This window comes from Mobula birostris, chromosome 7 (assembly GCF_030028105.1).
Source record: "Mobula birostris isolate sMobBir1 chromosome 7, sMobBir1.hap1, whole genome shotgun sequence".
NCBI lineage: Eukaryota > Metazoa > Chordata > Chondrichthyes > Myliobatiformes > Myliobatidae > Mobula > Mobula birostris.
Genome location: NC_092376.1, coordinates 143,833,747 through 143,856,628, shown reverse-complemented (window position 1 = coordinate 143,856,628; position 22,882 = coordinate 143,833,747). Strand labels below are relative to the sequence as shown.

The 22,882-nt window shown below is 40.7% G+C and overlaps 1 protein-coding gene across 4 annotated transcripts in view; it reads left to right on the top strand.

The window, feature by feature from the left end:
- The window catches only part of LOC140200477 (myotilin-like), a 160,256-nt gene that overhangs the window by 62,724 nt on the left and 74,650 nt on the right, over positions 1-22,882 (top strand). For all 4 annotated transcript variants that reach the window (XM_072263851.1, XM_072263849.1, XM_072263852.1 and 1 more), the window contains one exon: positions 2,010-2,244. In XM_072263851.1, the coding sequence (XP_072119952.1) occupies positions 2,010-2,244 (235 nt within the window). The remainder of the gene's footprint in view (positions 1-2,009; positions 2,245-22,882) is intronic.

Sequence of the window (22,882 nt, the reverse complement as noted above, 5' to 3'; positions counted from 1 at the left end):
GGCCTCGGCCTGAAACGTCGACTGCACCTCTTCCTAGAGCTGCTGCCTGGCCTGCTGCGTTCACCAGCAACTTTGATGTGTGTTGCTTAAATTTCCAGCATCTGCAGAATTCCTGTTGTTTACAGGCATGGGATATCCAGTTTAAACAAAGAGACCGAAGATGGTTTAAATAAACACAAAGGAATTAGAAATACTCAGCATATTAGGCAGCATTAATGGAGAGAAAGAAACAGTTGTTTCAGAGATTCTGCAGGTACTGGAAATCCAGGACAACACACACAGAATGCTAGAGGATCTCAGCAGGTCAGGGAGCATCTATAGAAATGAACAAACAGTCCATATTTCAGGCCGCGACCCTTCCTCAGGATTGGAAAGGAAGGGGAAAGACACCGGAATAAAAAAATGCGGGAGAGGAAGAAGGACAAAGTAGAAGGTGAAGTCAGAAGGGTGGGAAAGCTAAATGGCTGGAGAAGAAGGAATCCGATAGGAGAGAAGAGTGGACCAAAGGAGAAAGGGAAGAAGGAGGGCCACCATGGCCAGATGATAGGCTGATGACGAGAAGAGGCCAGAGTAGGGAATAGAAGGGAGAGGGGAAGATAGAGAAAAAAACAAAGCAGAAGGTGAAACCAACATTCATGCCATCAGGTTGGAGGCTTTTAGACGGAATAGGAAATGTTGCTCCTCCACCCTGAGAGTGGCCTCATTATGCCACTAGAGGAGCCAAGGACCGAATGGGGATAGGAATTAAAATGGATGGCCGCTAGGAAATTCCAATTTTGGTGGATGGAGCAAAGGTGGTCCACAAATGTTTCAGACTGATTATTAAATCTTTTCACTAGACAAACTTCCCAAATTTTATTTGGGCTGCCACTGACATGGTAATATCGAGGAAGAGTTAATTCATGGCCACACCCTCATCTGAACCTACAAAAGCAGTCCAAACTTAAGATCTTAAACCAATCAGAAAAAGGAAATGTATAAAAGGTGGACTCAATCCCAAACGTGAAAGAAAGTGAGGCAATGTAGCACACAAGCCAATCTGAGTTAAATAGTCCATATTCTGCCATATAAGATATTGTTAGTCCACACCATGAGTAGTCTCTTCCTTGTCATGTCAGTCTATGACTTAAGAAGGAAAGGCCTAGAAATTCTACCACACTGCAATGTTGTATGGCGGCCTAAGACACAGGAAACACAGAAACACCTTACTTTGGCATTTTAACACCCATCTTGGTCAGTTTTCTCCTAGTGGGTTCTCCGCTGGAATCAACTGTTGATTCACTGGGACATGAATGGGAGTTGGTGAGGGAAGTTATGATCATGGGAGAGGGAAATGGTGATCAAGGCATCATGAAAGGAATATAAGAAAAGGAAGGAAACAACTTACCTTGACAAAGAATGGCTCACACTGAAAAGGCTCATGCCCAACCTCCGAGTGGTGGCATCACGATTATCAACTCTGGATGCAGGAATAGGCTATGTTGTGAAAGGGCTGCTAGAAAATTTAAGGTGTGTGTACTTAGTGAACAGTATTTTAATAGTATAAAATTATGAAAATGACATATATTCTGCACTGTATGTACATTGATTGAAATCCTTCCAAAATAACCAGCCCCTATGCAAAAGCATGTCATGCACACAAGGACTGTGACTCGATATTTGGACAATTGCAGTAATAGTGTGAAGTAAGTAAATACGAAGTACCGGAATACACATAGCAATCAATTTTCCTCAAACTGAAGGACGTAGAGCATATCAACATTAAACATAGCAATCAAATTCCTAGGCCAATGCATTTCTAAATAAATACTTCTAATTACGGTATATATTCTACAGTACAAGCACAGATGCTTGGATCTGTGATAGGTAGGTGATTCGTCAGCGTGAACAGATGGTGGAAAAGGCTTTATGTAATTGTGCTTCAGTGCATTAAATTTTACCTACTATTTATCTAACAGTTGTGGATACACATTATCATGGTTAATTGTATTATTTATCTTTTTTTACAGAAAGTGAGAAAACCCAAGATCAAGGTTTTCAGTCCAGCACCAAAATATATTCAGATAGTTCCATGAGAGATCAAGGCTTTTTGAATGACAAAGGGATGCACAGCAGACAATTTATATTGGAGAACTCAAAAAAGCAGAATAAACCACAGACAGACGCTCAGATCTTTGGCGTTCGTCCTGATGTAAACATCTCTCCATCAAAGAAAACAGAGGCATTCAAAGTCAATCCTGAACTGTGAGTATGCAGATGTAAATCAATACAAAAGGCTCTATTATGATATAAAGTGTAAAAATGAATATGCACAAGAGAATTGAAGAATATTTTTCTTAAACAAGTGAAGGTAATAACACTGGACAGCAAATTTTTTCACAAGTATTGCTTCCTCAGAAATCTCCTGTGGTTATGATAGACCACAAGAAGCTGAACACAAATATAATTTTAGACTACTTCTATCAGGTAAGAATTTGGAGAAACAAGAAATTAACTTTTATTGAATATAATGCATTTTTAATTGCATAATGATGCTGACGCTTTGCAGTAGTTCAACTAGGCTAGAAGTGTTTTGTAGATGATTTTCATTTGTACTCAATGTCTAAGGCTTCTCACTTACGTGTCCAACAATAATCAGCCAGCATTGATGGATTCCAGTTGCCCTGATACCGCTTCTCCATGACCGCAATGTCCTCGTGAAAACTTTAACAATGTTCATCACCGACAGCACCAAGATTTGCAGGAAAGAAGTCTAAATGGGAATGCAGAAAATAAATCTTCAGTGACATGTTGCACTTCATGGTTTTGTACGCTTGAAGCATGTAGTCAACCAGCTACAAACAGTTTGGTGCTCTGTAGTTGCCAAGAAAATCTTCAACAAAATTCTTGAATGCCTTCCATGTGATTTTCTCTGGTCCCACTAGAAGCCCTTTGAATTGCCTATCATTGATGACCTGTCTGATTTGTGGATCAACAAAAATGCCTTCCTTAATCTTGGCATCAGTTATTCTGGGAAACATCCGTCTCAAATATCGAAATCCTTTGTGGAAATTTTTGTGCCTGGTGACAGTAGATTCCATTCTTGCAATCTTGAACACAGTAATTCTGCTTTTGCCTTTGAGAAACCCAAGTCTCTGACTAGATCATTTAACTCAGATTGAGTTATCAGATGAGGCTCACTCGACATAAAATGATCAAAATCTGTATCAGTATCAGTGTTGTTTTTTTATTCCTGGCTCGTGCATCATGGCATCTTCATCTGTCTCCTCTAGACTCCATATCTCTGGTGGCTTTGATACTGGAAGATTATTATCATGCGGCACAGGTCTCATGGCTGAAGGGAGATTGGGGTAATCAATGGATTTCTTGTTTTTAGCAGAGAAACCAGACACACTAGTCAGACAGAAGTAACAGCCTGTCACATGATCCTTCTGTTCTCGCCATATCATCGGGACAGCGAACGGCATTGACTTCTGAGTCCCTCTGAGCCAAGCTCTAAGAACGACAGTGCAGGTTGCGCAACAAACGCAAGGAGCCCAGGCTTTGTCTTGGTCGCCAATTTTACACCCAAAGTAGAACTCATAGGCTTTCTTAATAAGAGGAGTCATGCTCCATCTTTGACATTTAAGTGTATACTCACCACAAGCATAACAGAAAATATCATGACTGCACCAACATTGGTGAGACATTTTGCTATTACAAATGTTCCTGAAAATACAATTTCTTTATTATAATGTGTGCATACAATATGCTATGCACTTACAGCACGCGCATCAATGTGATCGCAAACCGATATACATGTAAACGCAATGCATGGAATGGTGTGTCTGTGATGCTTTTATAACTGTTCTAAGACTTGTCCTGCCATGCAGCATCTGCCCTGTCTAACCGTGCCCAGGGATGTCTGGACAAGACAGAAAACTTTTCAGCTTACACTGTGGGCAACATTTTAATTGACTTGAATTATGAACTGAAATAACAAATATCTGTGATGACAAAAATTGGTGCATAATCGTGAAATTTCATGGTGATTTTCATGGTCAGCAGCCCAAAATCTGTAAGATTCACCAAAAAGCATTCAGGAAGCAAAATCTTTGTTGTCCAGTGTAATATACAGTATCTTCTCCTACCTAAGAAAGGAATTTAGGCAAAAGGACCAATAGTTGTTGAGTGATCATACAGTTATTAATTTTAAGAGCAAAATGTGGACAGAACAATTAGTTGAAACCATTAGAGATGCCAACTCAAGGCAGAAATGGTAGAACTATCAAATTATTAGTTTGAAATAGACTTTATACTTAGGACAGGATAGAGATCTTCAAGTCAAGAAATGCTTGAAAGGAACAAAATGTACTGGAAACACGGCATCATAAAGGAAAGTATTTAGAAAGTATAAGGCAATTAGCTGTTTCAGGTTCTTATAGTTATAACTTCAATTACTGCTGAAAATGACAAAAAAGATTCACAATTTTTTTTCTGAAAGTTAGTTGGAATTAAACGAGTGAATACAGTCGGTGAAGATGAACAACAAATGTGGAGAATTTTTGTGAGAATAAACTTATAGAACATAGAACATAGAATAGTACAGCACAGTACAGGCCCTTCGGCCCACAATGTTGTGCCGACCCTTAAACCCTGCCTCCCATATAACCCCCCAACCTTAAATTCCTCCATATACCTGTCTAGTAGTCTCTTAAATTTCACTAGTGTATCTACCTCCACCACTGACTCAGGCAGTGTATTCCACGCACTAACCACTCTCTGAGTAAAAAACCTTCCTCTAATATCCCCCTTGAACTTTCCACCCCTTACCTTAAAGCCATGTCCCCTTGTACTGAGCAGTGGTGCCCTGGGGAAGAGGCGCTGGCTATCCACTCTATCTATTCCTCTTAATATCTTGTACACCTCTATCATGTCTCCTCTCATCCTCCTTCTCTACAAAGAGTAAAGCCCTAGTTCCTTAATCTCTGATCATAATCCATACTCTCTAAACCAGGCAGCACCTGGTAAATCTCCTCTGTACCCTTTCCAATGCTTCCACATCCTTCCTATAGTGAGGCAACCAGAACTGGACACAGTACTCCAAGTGTGGCCTAACCAGAGTTTTATAGAGCTGCATCATTACATCGCGACTCTTAAACTCCATCCCTTGACTTATGAAAGCAAACACCCCATAAGCTTTCTTACTACCCTATCTACCTGTGCAGCAACTTTCAGGGATCTGTGGACATGTACCCCAAGATCCCTCTGCTCCTCCACACTACCAAGTATCCTGCCATTTACTTTGTACTCTGCCTTGGAGTTTGTCCTTCCAAAGTGTGCCACCTCACACTTCTCCGGGTTGAACTCCATCTGCCACTTCTCAACCCACTTCTGCATCCTATCAATGTCTCTCTGCAATCTTTGACAATCCTCTACACTATCTACAACACCACCAACCTTTGTGTCGTCTGCAAACTTGCCAACCCACCCTTCTAGCCCCACATCCAGGTCGTTAATAAAAATCACAAAAAGTAGAGGTCCCAGAACCGATCCTTGTGGGACACCTCTAGTCACAACCCTCCAATCCGAATGTACTCCGTCCACCACGACCCTCTGCCTTCTGCAGGCAAGCCAATTCTGAATCCACCTGACTTTGAAGCAGGCTCTGATTCATTTTTAGCATTATTTACTAGTTCACTTAGACTAGAGCATCAAAAGCTCCTGAGATTTCAGTGGCAGAGGCATTTACCAAGATTGGAATACAAGTAATCTGCTGGAGCCATTCGATTTAATGGCCAATGACAGTCAAGGGAACAACTAACATTATAGATGTTACAAATATATTAAGGATGGAAGTTCTGAGGTTACACCTAGCACAGGCAAGGCTACTACTGGAGTAGAATTCTTGGTGTCAGCAAAAGTGTAAAATCATTAGATCGAACCCATTAGACTTTGGGTCAATTTCTGGGGTGTAAGTTATGAAATAAAACAGGATCATGAAATTTTACTCTCTGGATTGAAGAAGAATGAGAATTGTTAAGGTTTGCACTGACTTGCATCGTACAGATTTAGCAAATCATTGTATGTGTCAATTATTGAATTCTAGGAGCAGTATATGTAATTTTGTTAAGGCATTTAAAGAAAAATAAGAAATTAATACATTGTTGATATTTTTAAGTTATGGATTTATGAGATTTGTACCAAGGAAATAGCTTTGAAAGGAATGTGATAACTTCCTGCTAATGAAGGACTTTATAGTTATTAACTCCAGAAAAATATGAATGATAAACTGAACAGCATGCATTAATAGTCTTCTCTTATCTATTGCATCTCTGTATTAACAGTGAAGGCTAAACCCGCTGTCCAAGCTACCTCATACATTAGCATCTTTATGTAACTCCATTTTAAACTTTCCTATAAATAAGTGGATCTATTAAAATATCTGACAAAATGTCACATCAACATGTTAGGCACACAATCATTTGAGAGTTTTTACCTCCTCTGTACAAAGACAATCAATCAGAATACAAACTCAGCAACAACAATCATTCACTTTTAGATAGCTTCAATTACAAAGCAAAATGTCGCAAGGAGCTTCACAGTGATTGACATCATCCCTATCATTTATGTCATTTTGGTTTGCACTGGGAATTACCTGGGTGAATTTCCTAAGCGTCACAATTTCATCCAAAAATAACAATGAAGTTTCACTTCAGAAATAAAATGCAAAATACTAAAAAAAGAGTTGTACCCTGAATTTCTTCAAATGAATACATTTAAAGATAATATTGGACATTATGCAGAAAAAGACCAATGACTTTACAGTAACATTATATGTTAGTTTTTATCTGTACAATTTTATCTATACAATTCAAGATGGTCGAGAAGACTGTTGTTTGTTAAATATTGTAACAATATAATGATTATCCTATTGAACACACTGAATGACCCCATGTAGAACCTGGTCATGTACAAACAAGCACTCAAATACGCAAGATCAAATCCAGTCCAATTTTAAACAGGGCCTTGGCTAAAAGCAGTAGTTACCATTGACCTTTTCCAACTAGTGACATTTTCAGCTATGGTTTGAGCCAGAGATTTCCAAAGGCTAGAAATATTTAAGGAACATTTGCTAAGTATCTCATTCACAAATCTGTCACATTGAGTATAAGAGTGTGAATACCAGGTTATGGCTGTATAAGTTGTTGGTGATACCATACCTGGAATATTGTGAATTTTGGGTTGCCATACGTTTGGAAAGATGTGCTTAAACTGTAGAAAGTGCAGAAAAGATTCGCTAGGATGTTCCGGGGATTGCAGGGTTTGAATGAGAAACAGAGATTGGATTGGCTGGAGCTATTTTCCCTGGAGGGAAAATGGTTTAGGGATAACCTTTTGAAGGTTTATAAAACCACGTGGGGCATAGAAAAGATGGATGATTACAGTCTTTTTCCCAGAATAGGGGAGTCTAAAACCAGAAGCAAATGAGACTAACTTCGGAAGATACTTTGTATTGGCCTGGACAAATTTGGATGAAGGGCCTCTTTTCTTGCTGCATAGCTATGACTCTGTGACAGGAAATGACAGGCTGGTGAGTTGCACATTGGTAGTGGGGAAATTGCTGGAGGAAATTCTAAGGGAAAAGTTCTACCAACATTTGGAGAGACAGCACCTGATTCGGGATAGTCAGCATGACTTTGTGTGTGGAAAGTCATGTCTGACAAATCTCTTGGAACTCTTCAAGGAGGTAATCAAGAGGGTAGATGTTGTCTATATAGACTTTAGCAAGGTCCCTTGGGGCGGGCTAGTCTGGAAGGTTATATAGTATGGGATGTAGGGGGAGATATTGGATTGGATTTATAATTGGATGTGTGGTAGGAAGCAGGGGATGATGGCTGAGGGTTTTTCTCAGACTGGATGTCTGTGTCTAATGGTGTGTCACAAGGTCTGATGCTGGGAACTTTGCTGTTTATAATCTAAATAAACGATTTGGATGTAAATGTACAAGGCATGGTCAGTAAGTTTGCAGCTGATACTAAAGTAGCTGGTGTTGTAAATAGTACAGAAGGTTCTGAAAAATGACAGGGACATAGTGATCATCTGGGTATATAAGCTGAGGATTGGCAAATGGCTTTCAATCCATATAAATATGAGGTATTTCATTCTGGCAGATCAAACCATGGCAGGAATTTATAAGGTGAAAGGGAGGGCACTGGGAAGAGTTGTAGAACAGGAGAACCTAGGAGTACAAGCTGAAAGTGGTGTCAAAAGTAGATAAGAGTAGCGAAGATGATGTATTCTTCTTTGTTTGATTTTCCGATTATTTATTCTCAATCTGCATCCTTATTACAATTTGTATTTCTCAATTATTTTATTCATAAGGTCTCTCCCTCTCCCATCCTTTTGAATCGTTTCTTATTAATCCAAAGTTAAAAAGTTTTCATCTTAAATAAACACATAAAATCCTTGCGCGTCAGCCTTGACTCAGTGGAAGTGTTTTCACCTCTGAGTCATAAAATGGAGGTTTTAATCAATTCTCTGGAACATCATCTAGGCTGACACCTCAGTGCAGTGCTGAGGGAGCTAGGAATGCCTGAGAAGAACAGTGAGTTCTGCCTATTGTCCTAGTCAATATTTATCACTTATCATCACCAAACAACAATATAACTGGTCATTTTTATCAATTATTTGTAGGCCCTTGTCAAGTATACACTGGCTTTTGCTTTGCTCCACCTTACAACACTTTGAAGAGCTTTGGGACATAACTGAGGTTGTGAAAGACACTAACGTAAATGCAAACTTGGTCTTCCACTGTTTCACAGTAATTGCAGGATATGTAGGCCCACTCTATATCTCACAGCATCCAAGTCAAAATCTCTGAACCGTAGGGTAAACTGATTACAGATGTTAATGATACACTACGTGATAAAAATATTCTGTAGCGTAGTTCATTCAACAGGACAGCACTTTGAGCTTCAAAAGTGCTCACATACATTAAAAATCAACATGTCTTGGATTTACAGAATGCCATTGGGTTCCAGATAGAAACATAAATGCATGTAGTCAATAAAGTCCTTGAAGAACCCATTTTCTGGAAGGGCTTATTAAAGTGTGTGACTATATGATGAATGGCAAGTCACTTGATATGTATGATAGTTCTTAAAAGTTGAATACAATAATGACTTCTTTGACCGATATACAGGAAAAGTGTTGCCATCTCTGAAATAATTCTTCAAACAATGGTGCGGCTCTACTTCAGTACTCTATGGACTTGAGCTACTAGCTGTCCTCTGTGCACAGAGTTCACTTGTATTACATCGGCTGGTAATAACACCTTTATCTTCATTAAAACAGTCTTAACTTAATTCCCCTGAGTGGTGCAAACCAACTTAGTAAATGTAAAATGGAGCAGGAAGCTTTGCCAACAAGCAGGCTGAGAGGAAGACCTATCTGATCCCTTTTGTTACCCAACCTTCTGCAGTTAACAAGGCATCCACAGCTGGCATAGTGATCTTATCAGCCACTTACCTGCCCTTTTCTCATGCAAGTCTTCTTTAGTAATTACATGGCTCATATCGTGTAGTACTTCTCTAAGGACTCCAACTATAAATTACAATATCCGCAGCCTCAATTCATGAATGCACTATGGCACAATGATAAACAAGCATAATACATTTTGCTTGTCATTGGCTTCCATCTTTCTCTGCCTCAAAATGTAGTCAATCTTCTTTAGTTCTGACAGACTGCAGAAAAATATATGCACCAGCAATACTATACAAAGCAATTCCTCCAAATCTCCTTCCTCGTTCTCTTTGAGGACAATCTTAATGTAATGGTGCCTCATCTCTGATTTCCAAAAACTATTTTCACATTCATATTGGCCTTACTCCAAGAAAATGGAAGGTTTGAGTAGTATCATAATGATGGTGAATGAAAGGCTGTTGTAACTTCATTGATGTTTGGAATCGAGAAAAGGTTTTAAATAATGGTATTTTAAACACTGCATCCAATGAAACTACAACTGAATCATATTTTAGAGAAAAGAACAAAAAATAAAATAGGAAATTCTGTGACAGCAGCAGGAGTACTGACCAGGAATAACAGCTGCCTTGATGGATGATTACTTTGTGAACAAAATGACAATAGTATTAAAGGCAGGTTTCGCCAATGTTTGAATGCATTTGCTTAATTGTGTTCTCCTGATAATGACACCAAATTTTGGTCAAATGCAAGAGATTCCACGGATTCTGCAACCAAAACAATCATGCAAGAGACTCTTCTTCAAACAGTGAAATCCTCCAGCATCATGAAGCTAATACAGGATTTCAGGAATACACTGTCATGTTCTCAAGGCAACTTGGCTTGGACCCTTGGAGCCAGTATATTTTCCATTTGTAGTAGTACCAACTAGATTTAAAATGTGGCATATTATCAACTCTCAACCTTCCTGTGATGTGGAACTACTCCTATCATCTACCATGGTTTTACGTAGGCACACCAAAGATGGGACAACACCCTTTGAATCCTTCTTCACAAAGGAGTAGAATTTCAGAACATTTCAGCTTTAATTTTGATTTTTTAGGGATAGATGTACAGCAATGCCACAATTAATTGTATTAAAGGTTCTGGGGGCTTTGTGTAGCAAATTGAAAGAGATGCAGTCAATCAGCATTTTTTTTTGTTTTTTTCCTGGTGCCCTATTACCTGTCTGCTGCATTCAACCTGTCCCATGACCAGCTCTGAAATGTGAAGCAGAAACTCCATTGGCAAGACAAAAGATTATTGATGCTCTTGGAGAAGAATGAACACAACGGCTCCAGGCAAACATCCAAGCTGTTCTACCATAATGCTTTAATAGTCAATATTTTAAGAAATTTGCCTATGCGGTAAAACTGGAATGAACTATTTTGGAATGAACTAAATTTCCAATTTATTGCCTTCTTATTCAGACAGTCAATTAGCAATCTGCCCTTACATTCCATTACTGCTGTAAACTCTTGCACAAGTGCAATAGTGTCCAGTTGGTCCAGTTGGCAAGCTGCAACAGTGTTCATCCAGTGTTATTTCTGCTTTCATTGTAATGGTAAGGGAACTTCTATTCTAAATCAACTCACTGCTAGGAAAATGCAATTCAATATGAATATTTTCTAAGCAACAGGCACAATATGAGAATAGTTTTAAAATTAATTTTTACTATGAAGATCGGTGGTAATCATACAATTATGAACAGGACACTAGCAATTTATTATATTTGCATAAGTAGTGTTTTAGAATTTCAGAATCTTCTCAATGTTTTATAAATGATCAGGATGGACTATATGGAAAAAAGCTTACTGAGAATATTCCAATTTGCATGGTGTCACCTTACTATTTATAACCCTAGCCTTCTCCTGGCATACAATTTACATTCATGTAGTTTATTGTCACAAGTGAGATCACTGCTAATATAACTGCAATGCTGGGATGACCGAAGAGAGCACTTTCCACCCCTTCCCCCATCTAATTCTTTGTTCTCTTTATTGCCTTATGCAACTAACTAAAAATGAGTTTGATTATTTAGTGCAGGTACAATCACCAGTACTGGAGGCAAGTATTCTACAAGGATAGTTCCTGCTCCAATACATAACAATGTAACAGGTAATCCCCTTAAAGAGATGTTTAATCAAGAACCCAATTACATATACAGGAAGAGGGGAAATGTTCACCAGTATTGTTTGTAAAGTAAAAAGAAAAGTTAGCCAATGTCTCAGCTCACATTCCAATCTCAACAATTAAACACTTGTTAAGAAATTCTACTTGACAAAGGCTTTTGCTGCTTGAGTGGATGAACTTTATCTATGATGAATTGCTAAACACCCATACTTAGAAAGCATTTAGTCCAGGTGGTCTGAGTATGTAACAGTGTAAAAGATGGCCAACCTTGAGGTGGGTCAATAATGTTAGTTGGCATACAATGCCAATGATGTCACTTGGGCAAATGCTCACAACACTTGAGGCTTGAGGTCTTTCCTAAATTGTTTATTGATTGCAGTGCCTGGAGCGTCCTTAAAAATGGTTCATTCTTTATGTCTTTCTCCATATCAATCTTCCCTATCCTGCCTTTTTCTGCCAATGTCGAGTGTCCTCTGTTCAGCCTCTCATCTCTTCTCTGGTCTCCTCAGCCTCTCACAGTGATCTGCTCAATCAACCCATGCTCCATCCCCATTCCTCTACACTCCTCTCTTATCCTCTCTCTACAGCCAACCCAATACATCTGTTCTCTACACAAACCATTTTCCCCACGACAATCCCCTCTCTAACATATCCTTACTGCCCTCCTAAGATCCTGCCTCTACTGCACAGTCCCCAGGCAGTGACATCTTGTGCTCCTTTACGTTTGTGTCTCACATGCCTACCACTGATCATTCAGCACCTTTCTCCCTATCCCAATGAAATTCCCCTAACCTACACTGGAAATCATATGGTTCAAGTTACTAGATTCTGACGGTTACAATTCAGGTAGAGTGGTGAGGGGTTGGTGCAGGAAGGAGTGCAGAGAAGAGGTATAGGATGCTAGTTTCTTAGAAGGGGTGGGATGGCAAGAGCAATAGCGGGTTACATAATTTTTGTATAGTTCCATAAGGGAACTCTTGCAGACAAGCCCATTAACCACCCAAACCATTGGCCAAACTAAATTCATTTTAACAGCTCATTTTCCCATGTCTGCTGTACCTACAGATTTTATTGTTTTCTAGGTCCTCCGCCCATCAATGACCCAATTACAATTATATTGAGCAGCGTAACTTAGTGAGGGTGTCTGTGACACTCAGGGAAAAATACCACAGAGCAAGTGTGTAATTCCTTCATTTTAGCTCCTCAGGCTCCCTATTTCCAAATGTAGGACTTAAAATTTCATACCAAAAGCTTAACACAACCAAATCAAATTCCTGTGCTTTGCCCAAGAATTATTCTTTTCTGAGATTACATCATTTTTATCCAACAAATCCACTGAAAATCTGAAATAGCTAAATATTTTAGGTGAACAGATCACAAATTAGTCTTTCCAGAATCACTCACTATAAAGAAAAAACAAAATCAGGTGTTAAGCAGCAGCTATTGATAATTCTGAAATGTGCACGAACTTGTTCTTCACAGTTAACTCAGTTTTCAATTGTGCAACACTTTTTTGGAATTTTATGAACACATCTCTTGCCCAGTATATTTACCTTTTTGCTATATATGAATAGAGTCACAAAGCAATAGAAAACTACAGCACAGGAATAGGCCATTCAGCCCATCTAGTCAGCGTTGAGCTATTTAAACTGCCTAGTTCCATTGATCTGCACCAGGACCATAGCCCTCCATACCACTCCCATCCAAGTACCTATCCAAACTTCTCTTAAATGTTGAAATCAAAATTGCATCAACCACTTGCACTGGCAGCTGTTCCATTCTTGCCACCTCTAAATGAAGAAGTTACCCCTCATGATCCCCTTAAACATTCACCTTTCACCCTTAACCCATAACCTCTAGTTTTAGTCTCACTCAACCTCAGTGGAAAAAGCCTACATGCATTTACCCCTCATAATTTTGTATACATCTATCAAATCTCCCCTCAATCTTCTACATTCTAGAGAATAAAGACATCCTATTCAATCGTTCCTTGTAACTCAGGTATTCCCAGATCTCTTTGTTCTACTGCACTCCTCAGTGCCCAAACACTCACGGTGTAATATCTACCCTGGTTGGTTCTCCCAAGGGACAACACCTCACACTTGTCTGCATTAAATTCCATCTGCCATTTTTCAGCCTATTTTCCAACTGGTGCAAGATTTGATAGTCTTTCTCGCTGTCCACTACACTCCCAATCTTGGTGTCACCTGCAAATTTGCTGATTCAGTTAATCACATTATAATCCAAATCGTTAATATAGATAACAAATGACAATGGACCCAGCGCTGATCCCTGTGGTACTCTACTAGTCATAGGCCTCCACTCAGAGAGGCAACCAGCTACTTCCACTCTCTGGCTTCTCTCACAAAGCCAATGTCTAATCCAATTTACTACCTCATCTTGATGGCTGAACGACTGAAATTACTTGACCAACCTCCCATGCAGGACCTTATCAAGTACCTTGCTAAAGTTCATGTAGACAACATCCACTGCCTTGCCTTCAACTTTCCCGGTAACTTCCTTGAAAAACTCTATAAGATTGGCTAGACATGACCTACCTCACAAAAACCCATGCTGACGATCCCTAATCAGTCCATGTCTATCCAAATACTCATATATCCAGTCCTTAGAATACCTTCCAATAACTTTCCCACTACTGATGTCAGGCTCAATGGCCTATAATTTCCTGGTTTATATTTAGAGACTTTCTTTAAGAGTAGATCAACATCAGAATCACTGGCATGTGTCATGAAATTGTTAACTTAGCAGCAGCGGTTCAATGCAATACATAAAATAGAAAAAAAAAGATAAGTAAATATATGTACACAGTATATGTATATTGAATAGATTAAAATCGTGCAAAAAACAGAAATAATATATATTAAAAAAGTGAGGTAGTGTTCAAGGGTTCAATGTCCAATGTCCATTTAGGAATCAGATGACAGAAGAAGCTGTTCCTGAATCACTGAGTGTGTGCCTTCAGGCTTCTGCCTCCTACCTGTTAGTAACAGTGAGAAAAGGGCATGCCCTGGGTGCTAGAGGTCTTTAATAATGGACGCTGCCTTTCTGAGACACTGCTCCTTGAAGATGTCCTGGGTACTTTGTAGGCTAGTACCCAAGATGGAGCCAACTAAATTTACAACCCTCTGCAGCTTCTTTTGGTCCAGTGCAGTAGCACCCCCATACCAAACAGTGATGCAGCCTGTCAGAATGCTCTCCACGGTACATCTATAGAAGTTTTTGAGTGTATTTGTTGACATGTCAAATCTCTTCAAACTCCTAATGAAGTATATTCGCTGTCTTGCCTTCCTTATAACTGTATTGATATGTTGGGACCAGGTTAGGTCCTCAGAGATCTCGACGCCCAGGAACTTGGAACTGCTCACTCTCTACACTTCTCTATGAGGATTGGTATGTGGTCCTTCGTCTTACCCTTCCTGAAGTCCACAATCAGCTCTTTCATCTTACTGACATTGAGTGCCAGGTTGTTGCTACAGCACCACTCCACTAATAGGAGATCAAGTGCACACTCTGTCACCGGGACTTCTATGTACTGATTAAGGAAACTTTTCTGAACACATTAGACAGTATGGTGTCCCAGTCAATGTGTGGAAAGTTGAAATCACCAACTATCACAACCTTCTGTTTCTTGCAACAGTCTGCGAACTCTCTATGAATTGTTCCTCTAAGTCTGGGGTTGTCATTCCTTTCCACATTGGGTGGCAACCTCAATATTTCTTCAGCATTTTGACTGTTTTTTTTGATGAGGCCAAGAGGCTAGCTTGACGTTCAACGCAGCATAGATGGAAAGCGCCTAAAGAGCTGGCCGGATTCAAACTCTGATGGTGATGCCACTACACCACTGGCTGGCTATGGACTGTTGGGTGGTCTATAATATAGCCCCATTAATGTGGTTGTACCCTTCTTATTCCTTGGTTCCACCCATAAAGCCTCACTGGACAAGTTCTCTAGTTTGTCCTGATTGAGCACTGCCATGACATTTTCCCTGACTAGTAACACCATCCCTTCCCCTTTAATCTCTCCTGCTCTGTCACATCCAAATAAATGGAACCCCAGAATACTGAGTAGCCAGTCCTGATCCCCCTGCAACCAAGTCTCACTAGTGGCCACAATATCATAATTCTAGGCGTTGATCCATGCCCTGAGCTCATCTGCCTTTTCTACAATACTTCTTGCATTGAAATATATGCAACTCAGAACATTAATTCCCCCTGTGCTCAAACTTTTGATTCCTGACTTTGTCTGAGATCTGTCTCCACGTTCACTTCACTACCTGTCTGGCACTCTGGTTCCCATCCCCTTGCATTTCTAGCTTAACCAACACTCTCCCCATGCAGTACCTGCAAACCTTCCCACTATGATATCAGATCTCATCCAATTTTAGGTGCAAACCGTCTCTTCTGTACAGATCCCACCTTCCCTGGAAAAGAGCCCAATGATCCAAAAGTCTTATGCCCTCTTTCCAACACCAACTCCTTAGCCACGGGTAAAACTGTATGATCTTTCTATTTCTGGCCTCACCAGTACGTGGCACGGGTAACAATTCTGAGATCACAACCGTGGAGGTCCCGTCCTTTTGTTTACCACCTAACTAACTTTGCAGAAAAACTGTCCCTCTTCCTACCCATGGCCTTGGTCCCTATATGGACAACGGCGTCCGGTTGCTCACCCTTTCACTTAAGAATGCTGAGGACTCGATCCAAGATGTTCCAGACCTTGACACCCAGGAGGCAACATATCATCTGGAAATCTCGCTCTCATTCACAGAACCTCCTTTCTGTTCCCCTAACTAATGAATCCTCTGTCACCACAGCTTGCAGCTTCTCCCTCCCCTTCCCTTCTGAGCCACAGAGCCACACTCAGTGCCAGCAACCTGACTGCTGTGACCTTCGTCAGCTAGGTCATCCCTCCCGTCAATGGTATCCAAACTGGTACAACCACTGTGACTACCGTCTGCGAGGTCATCTCTCCCCCTCCAACAGTATCCAAAGTGGTATACCGGTCTTTGAGGGGGATGACCACAGGGTTAATCTGCATTGGCTGTTTAACCCCTGTGACCTTCTTGACTGTCACCCAGTTTCCTGTGACCTGCAACTTGTGTGTAACAACCTCTCTATATGTCCTGTCAATCACGCCACCAGTCTCCCAAATACTCCGGAATTCATCCATTTCCAGCTCCAGCTCCTTAACATGGTCTGTTAGAAGCTGCAACTGGACGCACTTCTTGAAGGTGAAGATATCAAGGACATCCCTGCCTTCCCACATCCCACCAGAGGATCATTCAAGTATTCTGCCGGGGATCCCTACAGCTCTAACTATGCAATTAATAAAGAAGGAGACAATAAATAAACTTAAAAGAATACTGTGTTCTCCCTCAACCCTCGGGTCTTAAATCCACTCAGCTTCTTGTTTTCTAAGGTGTAGTTAGTCTAACTAAATTATTTTTGATTACAGAACCAGCCTGGCATTTTGTAAGGTACCAGTGTTTAGTCTCAGCATATAATGAGGATAAGGATAAGGAGGTGGCTAAACATTTTAATTCCAATTCCCATTCCTGTTCTGACATGTCCATCCACGCCCTCCTCTTGTGCCAAGATGAGGTCACCTTTAGGGTGGAGGAGCAACACCTTACAATCCATCCAGGTAGCCTCCAACCTGATGGCATGAATATAGATTTCTTCCTCCAGTAAACAAATTTGTCCCTCCTCCTTCCTCTATTCCCTACTCTGATCTTTTACCTCTTCGCACCTGCCTATTACGTCCCCCCGGGTTCCCTCCCCCCTTCATTTTCTCCTATGGTCCACTCTCCTCTCCTATCAGATTCCTCCTTTTCTGGCCCTTGACCTTTCACACTTACCTAAATTCACCCATCACCTTCCAGCTAGCCTCCTTCCCCTGCCGTCATCTTTTTACTCTGGAATCTTCCCCCTTCCTTCTCAGTCCTGAAGAAGAGTCTTGAGCCAAAATGTCGACTGTCTGTTCATTTCCATAGACACTGCCTAACCTGCTGAGTTCCTCCAGCAGGTGTGTTGCCAAGAAGCTTTCTCTACTGGTGAAGAATTTACAGAAGAACATCACAGACTCTGAATGCACCTGTTTTCAGCTCCACTGTTCCTCTGCCTTTTATGATTCATGAGCAACATTTGCACCACAGTTTCTTCCTGATGCTCAAGGCTCCTATCATAGAATTAAACTATCCTAAGTTTAATCTTTTGAAAATGTAATTCGTGATTTGAGTCAGATTTTATTTGAGAAAACTGTAGTCTTTGAAACAGAGGTGATCAGTAATGCCTGCCTAGGACTAGGTTTTACTTTCTGTGTAGGCATATCATTGAAGTATACTATTGTCAAGTAGGAGCTTGTCATAATTATAGTAACTTTCTTTTCCTAGATTTTGTCACTTGCTTTAAATGCCCCACAACTGGTATTAGTGGTGATTATTATAGCTTTTCCATAATTAATAGTAATTTGATAGTAATTGGAACACTATACTTTGAAAATCAAGATATTGAATGGTTTTAAGAGCCAAGAGTTGTGGAGCTAAAGAACAGCTCATTAAGAGCAGCAAAAAGTGTTAACAGCCTGATTCTGATTGTGATACTGAGCAAGAGATGTGTCCAAACAACTCCAAAAAAGTGCTGTGATATTAAAAAATTGAATTTTCCTGAAGAACAATTTCATGCACATTTGAGGCTGTCTATGTGCCACTAGAAAATTCACCTAATTTTTCAGTGAAAGCTTTGTTCTCTATAGTATTTTCTTTCCTGATTTATAACTTCCTCGCGTGATCAATCGAGGAGTAATGTGTGAAATTTGTCTGCCATGGGATTTTCAGGTGAGAAAAACAACTGTTCTTTTTCACGGGGCATTCAGCATTTACCAATCTTATTCCCTCTGTAAATGTGCTATTTGAATGTGCCAAAAGTCAGACTGCTTTCTTTGTCCTTATTGAGAACCTTGACCTCATATGAACTCCAAAATAATTCAACTGTGTTCTGGACTGCTTTGTCTATAGAGGTCAGAATCAGTCACCTTCTGCTTCCTTGCTTTAGGGTTATTCCAGGCTACTGCCATTGCTAGTTGCCACATCTCATGGTTCCCTGTATTAGTGTTGCATTAGGGAAGGCAAACTCCATAATCTGGGAAAGGATGGAAGCAGGTAGAGAATGTCAGGTGTATGCCTGCATATCGGGCTTCCCAAAGTACAGCCATTCATAGACTGCAGTCATACCTTAATGGAGTCCTACCTGGTGATTTCCTGTCAAAAGCACCTAAAGGGTCTCCATAGTCCCCAATAACAAAGGGCATGGCTCTTAATTTTTTTTAAAAATCTTCAACAGAATGTTCAGGCCTTCTGATCTCCTGGGATTTATTTCCTGAAGTATGGAAGTCAAAAGTAAAGCTGCAAAAGATGCTTGTCAAACTTTTCAGAGCACCGCATTTGTTTCCTGTGTCTCTATAACTTATTACATTACCATATTTTTGTGCACCTGGTAATTCAATTCTAGCAATAAATTAAAATCTCGGACTTACCTTTTAAATTGTAAAGTTCATGATTTTTATTCCAGGGTCTGATAAATGGAGAATTCCAGATGAGTGCAGTGACAGTGCACATTTGGATACCATTTCAGGGATAGTTATTAATGTAAGAACAGGGAAATAGATCCATGGCTCCTCCTGTGAAATCTGTGTCTGAACAAAGCAAAGCAACCACCCAAGCGCTGATCAGAACCCAACTCAGTTAGGAAACCTTTAAGAACTTCACTTCCCCACCTCCTGTCAGGCCCTCACAGACACTGGAGATCCCCATCCTCCCCCCAATCTCAGACCTCCACCTAGTAGTACAGAAGAAAGGGTAAGAAAGAGCAGTACCAGAAAAGCAACACACACAAAATGCTGGAGGAACTCAACAGGCCAGACAGTACCTATAGAAAAATGTACAGTCAACATTTCTGGCCGAAACCCTTCGGCAGTACCAGAACAAAGAAATTCTAGTTGTAGGGGAAGACTGGGCAGGTTGGATCCTTTTCAATGCTCTTTATTCAATTTATTTCAGTGTAAATAGGACTATTTTTTGACAATAGATAGTTTTTGACTCTCAAAGAACCAATGAGTCCGGCTGTTATTTTCTATTTTTTAACAATATTATATGTTTCTTTGTAACCTGCCAATGCACAGTTATCCAAGAGGAGTAATGGAGAGCATGACAAGTGAAGATGAAGAGCAGAAATAAAGTGAGGAATTAATTCAGAAATTATTAGTAACAATGCAGCTACATTAAAGAACAAAACAATTCAATGGACACCTAATTGTAGGTAGCAATGGAAAAGGGGCCACAAAGGGTGGTAACTACTAATAAAATTACATCCAGCAATAGTGAAGTGGCAAAAAATTTAAATAATTTTACTTTCGGGAGACAATTCATGACACTGCAAGCTAAGGTTATAATTGATAAAAATCAGTTCAATTTTTTAAAAAAAGTGAAATCAACTAATCAGACTCAAAGAGGATTAAACCCCTGATCACCCATTTTAGAGAAAATAAAGGCACTATTAGACATAAATAATAATTTGTTCCAAAAAGGGCATAACGCCAATGGATTGTACACAGCTAACATAACACCTATGCCTGCACAGTTAAAGAAAACATAAAGGAGAAGTAGGAAATGATCAAAATAAAACAATAAATAGTCAACTTCACTGAATTCTTTGCGGCTATAACAGAAGGAAATGAATAAGAAAGAATAATAGAAGGTTTGAATGGAGCACGAACAGGATGGGCCAAATAGGTTGTTTTGATCTAATTCATTTACTTGTCAGATTTGAAGATCTGAATGGCTTTTACTTAAAACTGCGCCCTATGTTATTGTGGATTTGTTTGTGATCCAGCATTTAACTCAAACTGTTAATCAACTTTTTTTCTGCTTTTGTTCATCCTGGGCATCCTCTAGCCCTGTACTAACATCTATTAAATAGTCTCGTTGTGTCAGATTATATTAGAGCATAGAACGTAGAACATTACAGCATTGTACAACCCCACTGGCTCACAATGTTGTGATGACCTTTTAACCTACTTTAAGATCAATCTGACTCTTCCCTCCTATATAGCCCTACTTTTCTCCATCATCCATGTGCAAAGCTAAGAGTTTCTTAAATGTCCCTAATGTATCTGCCTCTAACACCACTGCTGGCAGGATATTCCATGCACCCACCACTTTCTGTTTTAAAAACTTACTTCTTACAACCCCCTATACTTTCCTCCAATCACTTTAAAATTATGCCCTCTCGTATTAGTTATTTCTGCGCGGGAGAAAGTCTCTGGCTATCCACTTGATTTGTGCCTCTTATCATCTTGTTACACCTCTGTCAGGGCACCTGTCATCCTCCTTTGTTCCAAAGAGAAAAGTCCTAGCTCGCTCAACCTATAAGACATGCTCTCTAACCCAGGCAGCTGCCCCTTAACACAGTCTGTAAGGAGCTGTAAATGGATGTATTTCAGACAGGTGTAGTTATCAGGGAAACTGGTGGTCTCCCAGAACTTGAGTTCAGGTGACCAAGCATTTGAAAAGCTCAAACAGATAAATAGAGGGATATCACAAGTGAAGCGGCCTGTGGAAAGCGGCCATTGAGTGAGTGGGCCTGTGAAAGAGTGGAGTTTTGAGGCTTTGACTCGAGAGGCTTCAACGAGAAGAGGTGGAGGACAAGCTTACTCGCAGTTAGTCTTTCCAATGCCTCCTGAGACGGTGATGTGCCTCTCCTGTGAAATGTGGCAGTCTTGGGGGAACACTGCTCCACCGCAGAGTCACATCTGCCAGAAGTGCATACGGCTGAGCAATCTGGAAGACCATGTAAGGAATCTGGAGCAGCAGCTGGATGACCTTCGACTCATAAGGGAGAATGAGGCAGTCATAGATGAGAGCTACAGGGAGGTAGTCACACCTAGGCTGTCAGAAGCAGGTCGTTGGGTAACAGTCAGGGGTGAAGCGAAGGTGAGCAGACAGGTAGTGCAGAGCACTCCCGTAGCCATTCCCCTGAATAATAGGTTTACCATCCTGGATACTGTTGACGGGGACGACTGACCAGGTGTGAGCCACGGTGGCAGGGCCTCCGGCACTGAGTCTGACCTGGTGGTGCAGAAGCGTGGGACGGAGAAGAGGAGAGCTGTCGTCATTGGAGGCTCTATAGTCAGGGGAGCAGACAGGAGATTTTGTGAACGTGAGAAGGATACCCGCATCGTTTGTTGCCTCCCGGGTGAGAGGGTCCAGGATGTCTCTGACTGGGTGCACAACATCCTGGTACAAGAGGGAAAGCAACCAGAAGTTGTGATACATGTTGGGACCAAAGACATAGGCAGGAAGAAAGATGAGGTCCTGAAGTGTGAGTTTCGGGAACTAGGCAGAAGGCTGAAGAACAGGACCTCAAGGGTGGCATTCTCAGGATTGCTGCCAGTGCTACGTGACAGTGATGGTAAGAATTGGAGGAGATGGCAGTTGAATTGCATGGCTGAGGAGTTGGTGCAGGGGGCAGGGTTTTAGATTTTTGGATCATTGGGATCTCTTCTGGGGAAGGTGGGACCTGTACAGATTGGATGGGTTGCACCTGAACTCGAGGGGAAGCAATATCCTTGCAGGTAGGTTTGCTAGGGTTCGGGAGGGTTTAAACTAATTTGCAAGGGGGATGGGACCCAGAGCGATAGAGCAGTGAAAGAAGTGCATGGAGTAAAGCCAGATCTAACATATAGAGAGGCTTTGAGGAAAGAGAAGCAGAATAAACGGTGTAAAGACAGTAAGGTAGAAGGGCTGAAGTGTGTGTACCTCAATGCAAGAAGCATCAGGAACAAAGCTGATGAACTGAGAGCTTGGATACATACATGGAATTGTGATGTAGTGGCCATTACAGAGACTTGGCTGGCACCAGGGCAGGAATGGATTCTCAATATTCCTGGATTTCAGTGCTTTAAAAGGGATAGAGAGGGCAGAAAAAGGGGAGGAGGAGTGGCATTACTGGTCAGGGATACTATTACAGCTACAGAAAGGGTGGGTAATGTAGCAGGATCCTCTTTTGAGTCAGTATGGGTGAAAGTCAGGAACAGGAAGGGAGAAGTTACTCTATTGGGGGTATTGTATAGGCCCCCTGGTAGCAGCAGAGATACAGAGGAGCAGATTAGGAGGCAGATTTTGGAAAGGTGCAAAAATAACAGGGTTGTTATCATGGGTGGCTTTAACTTC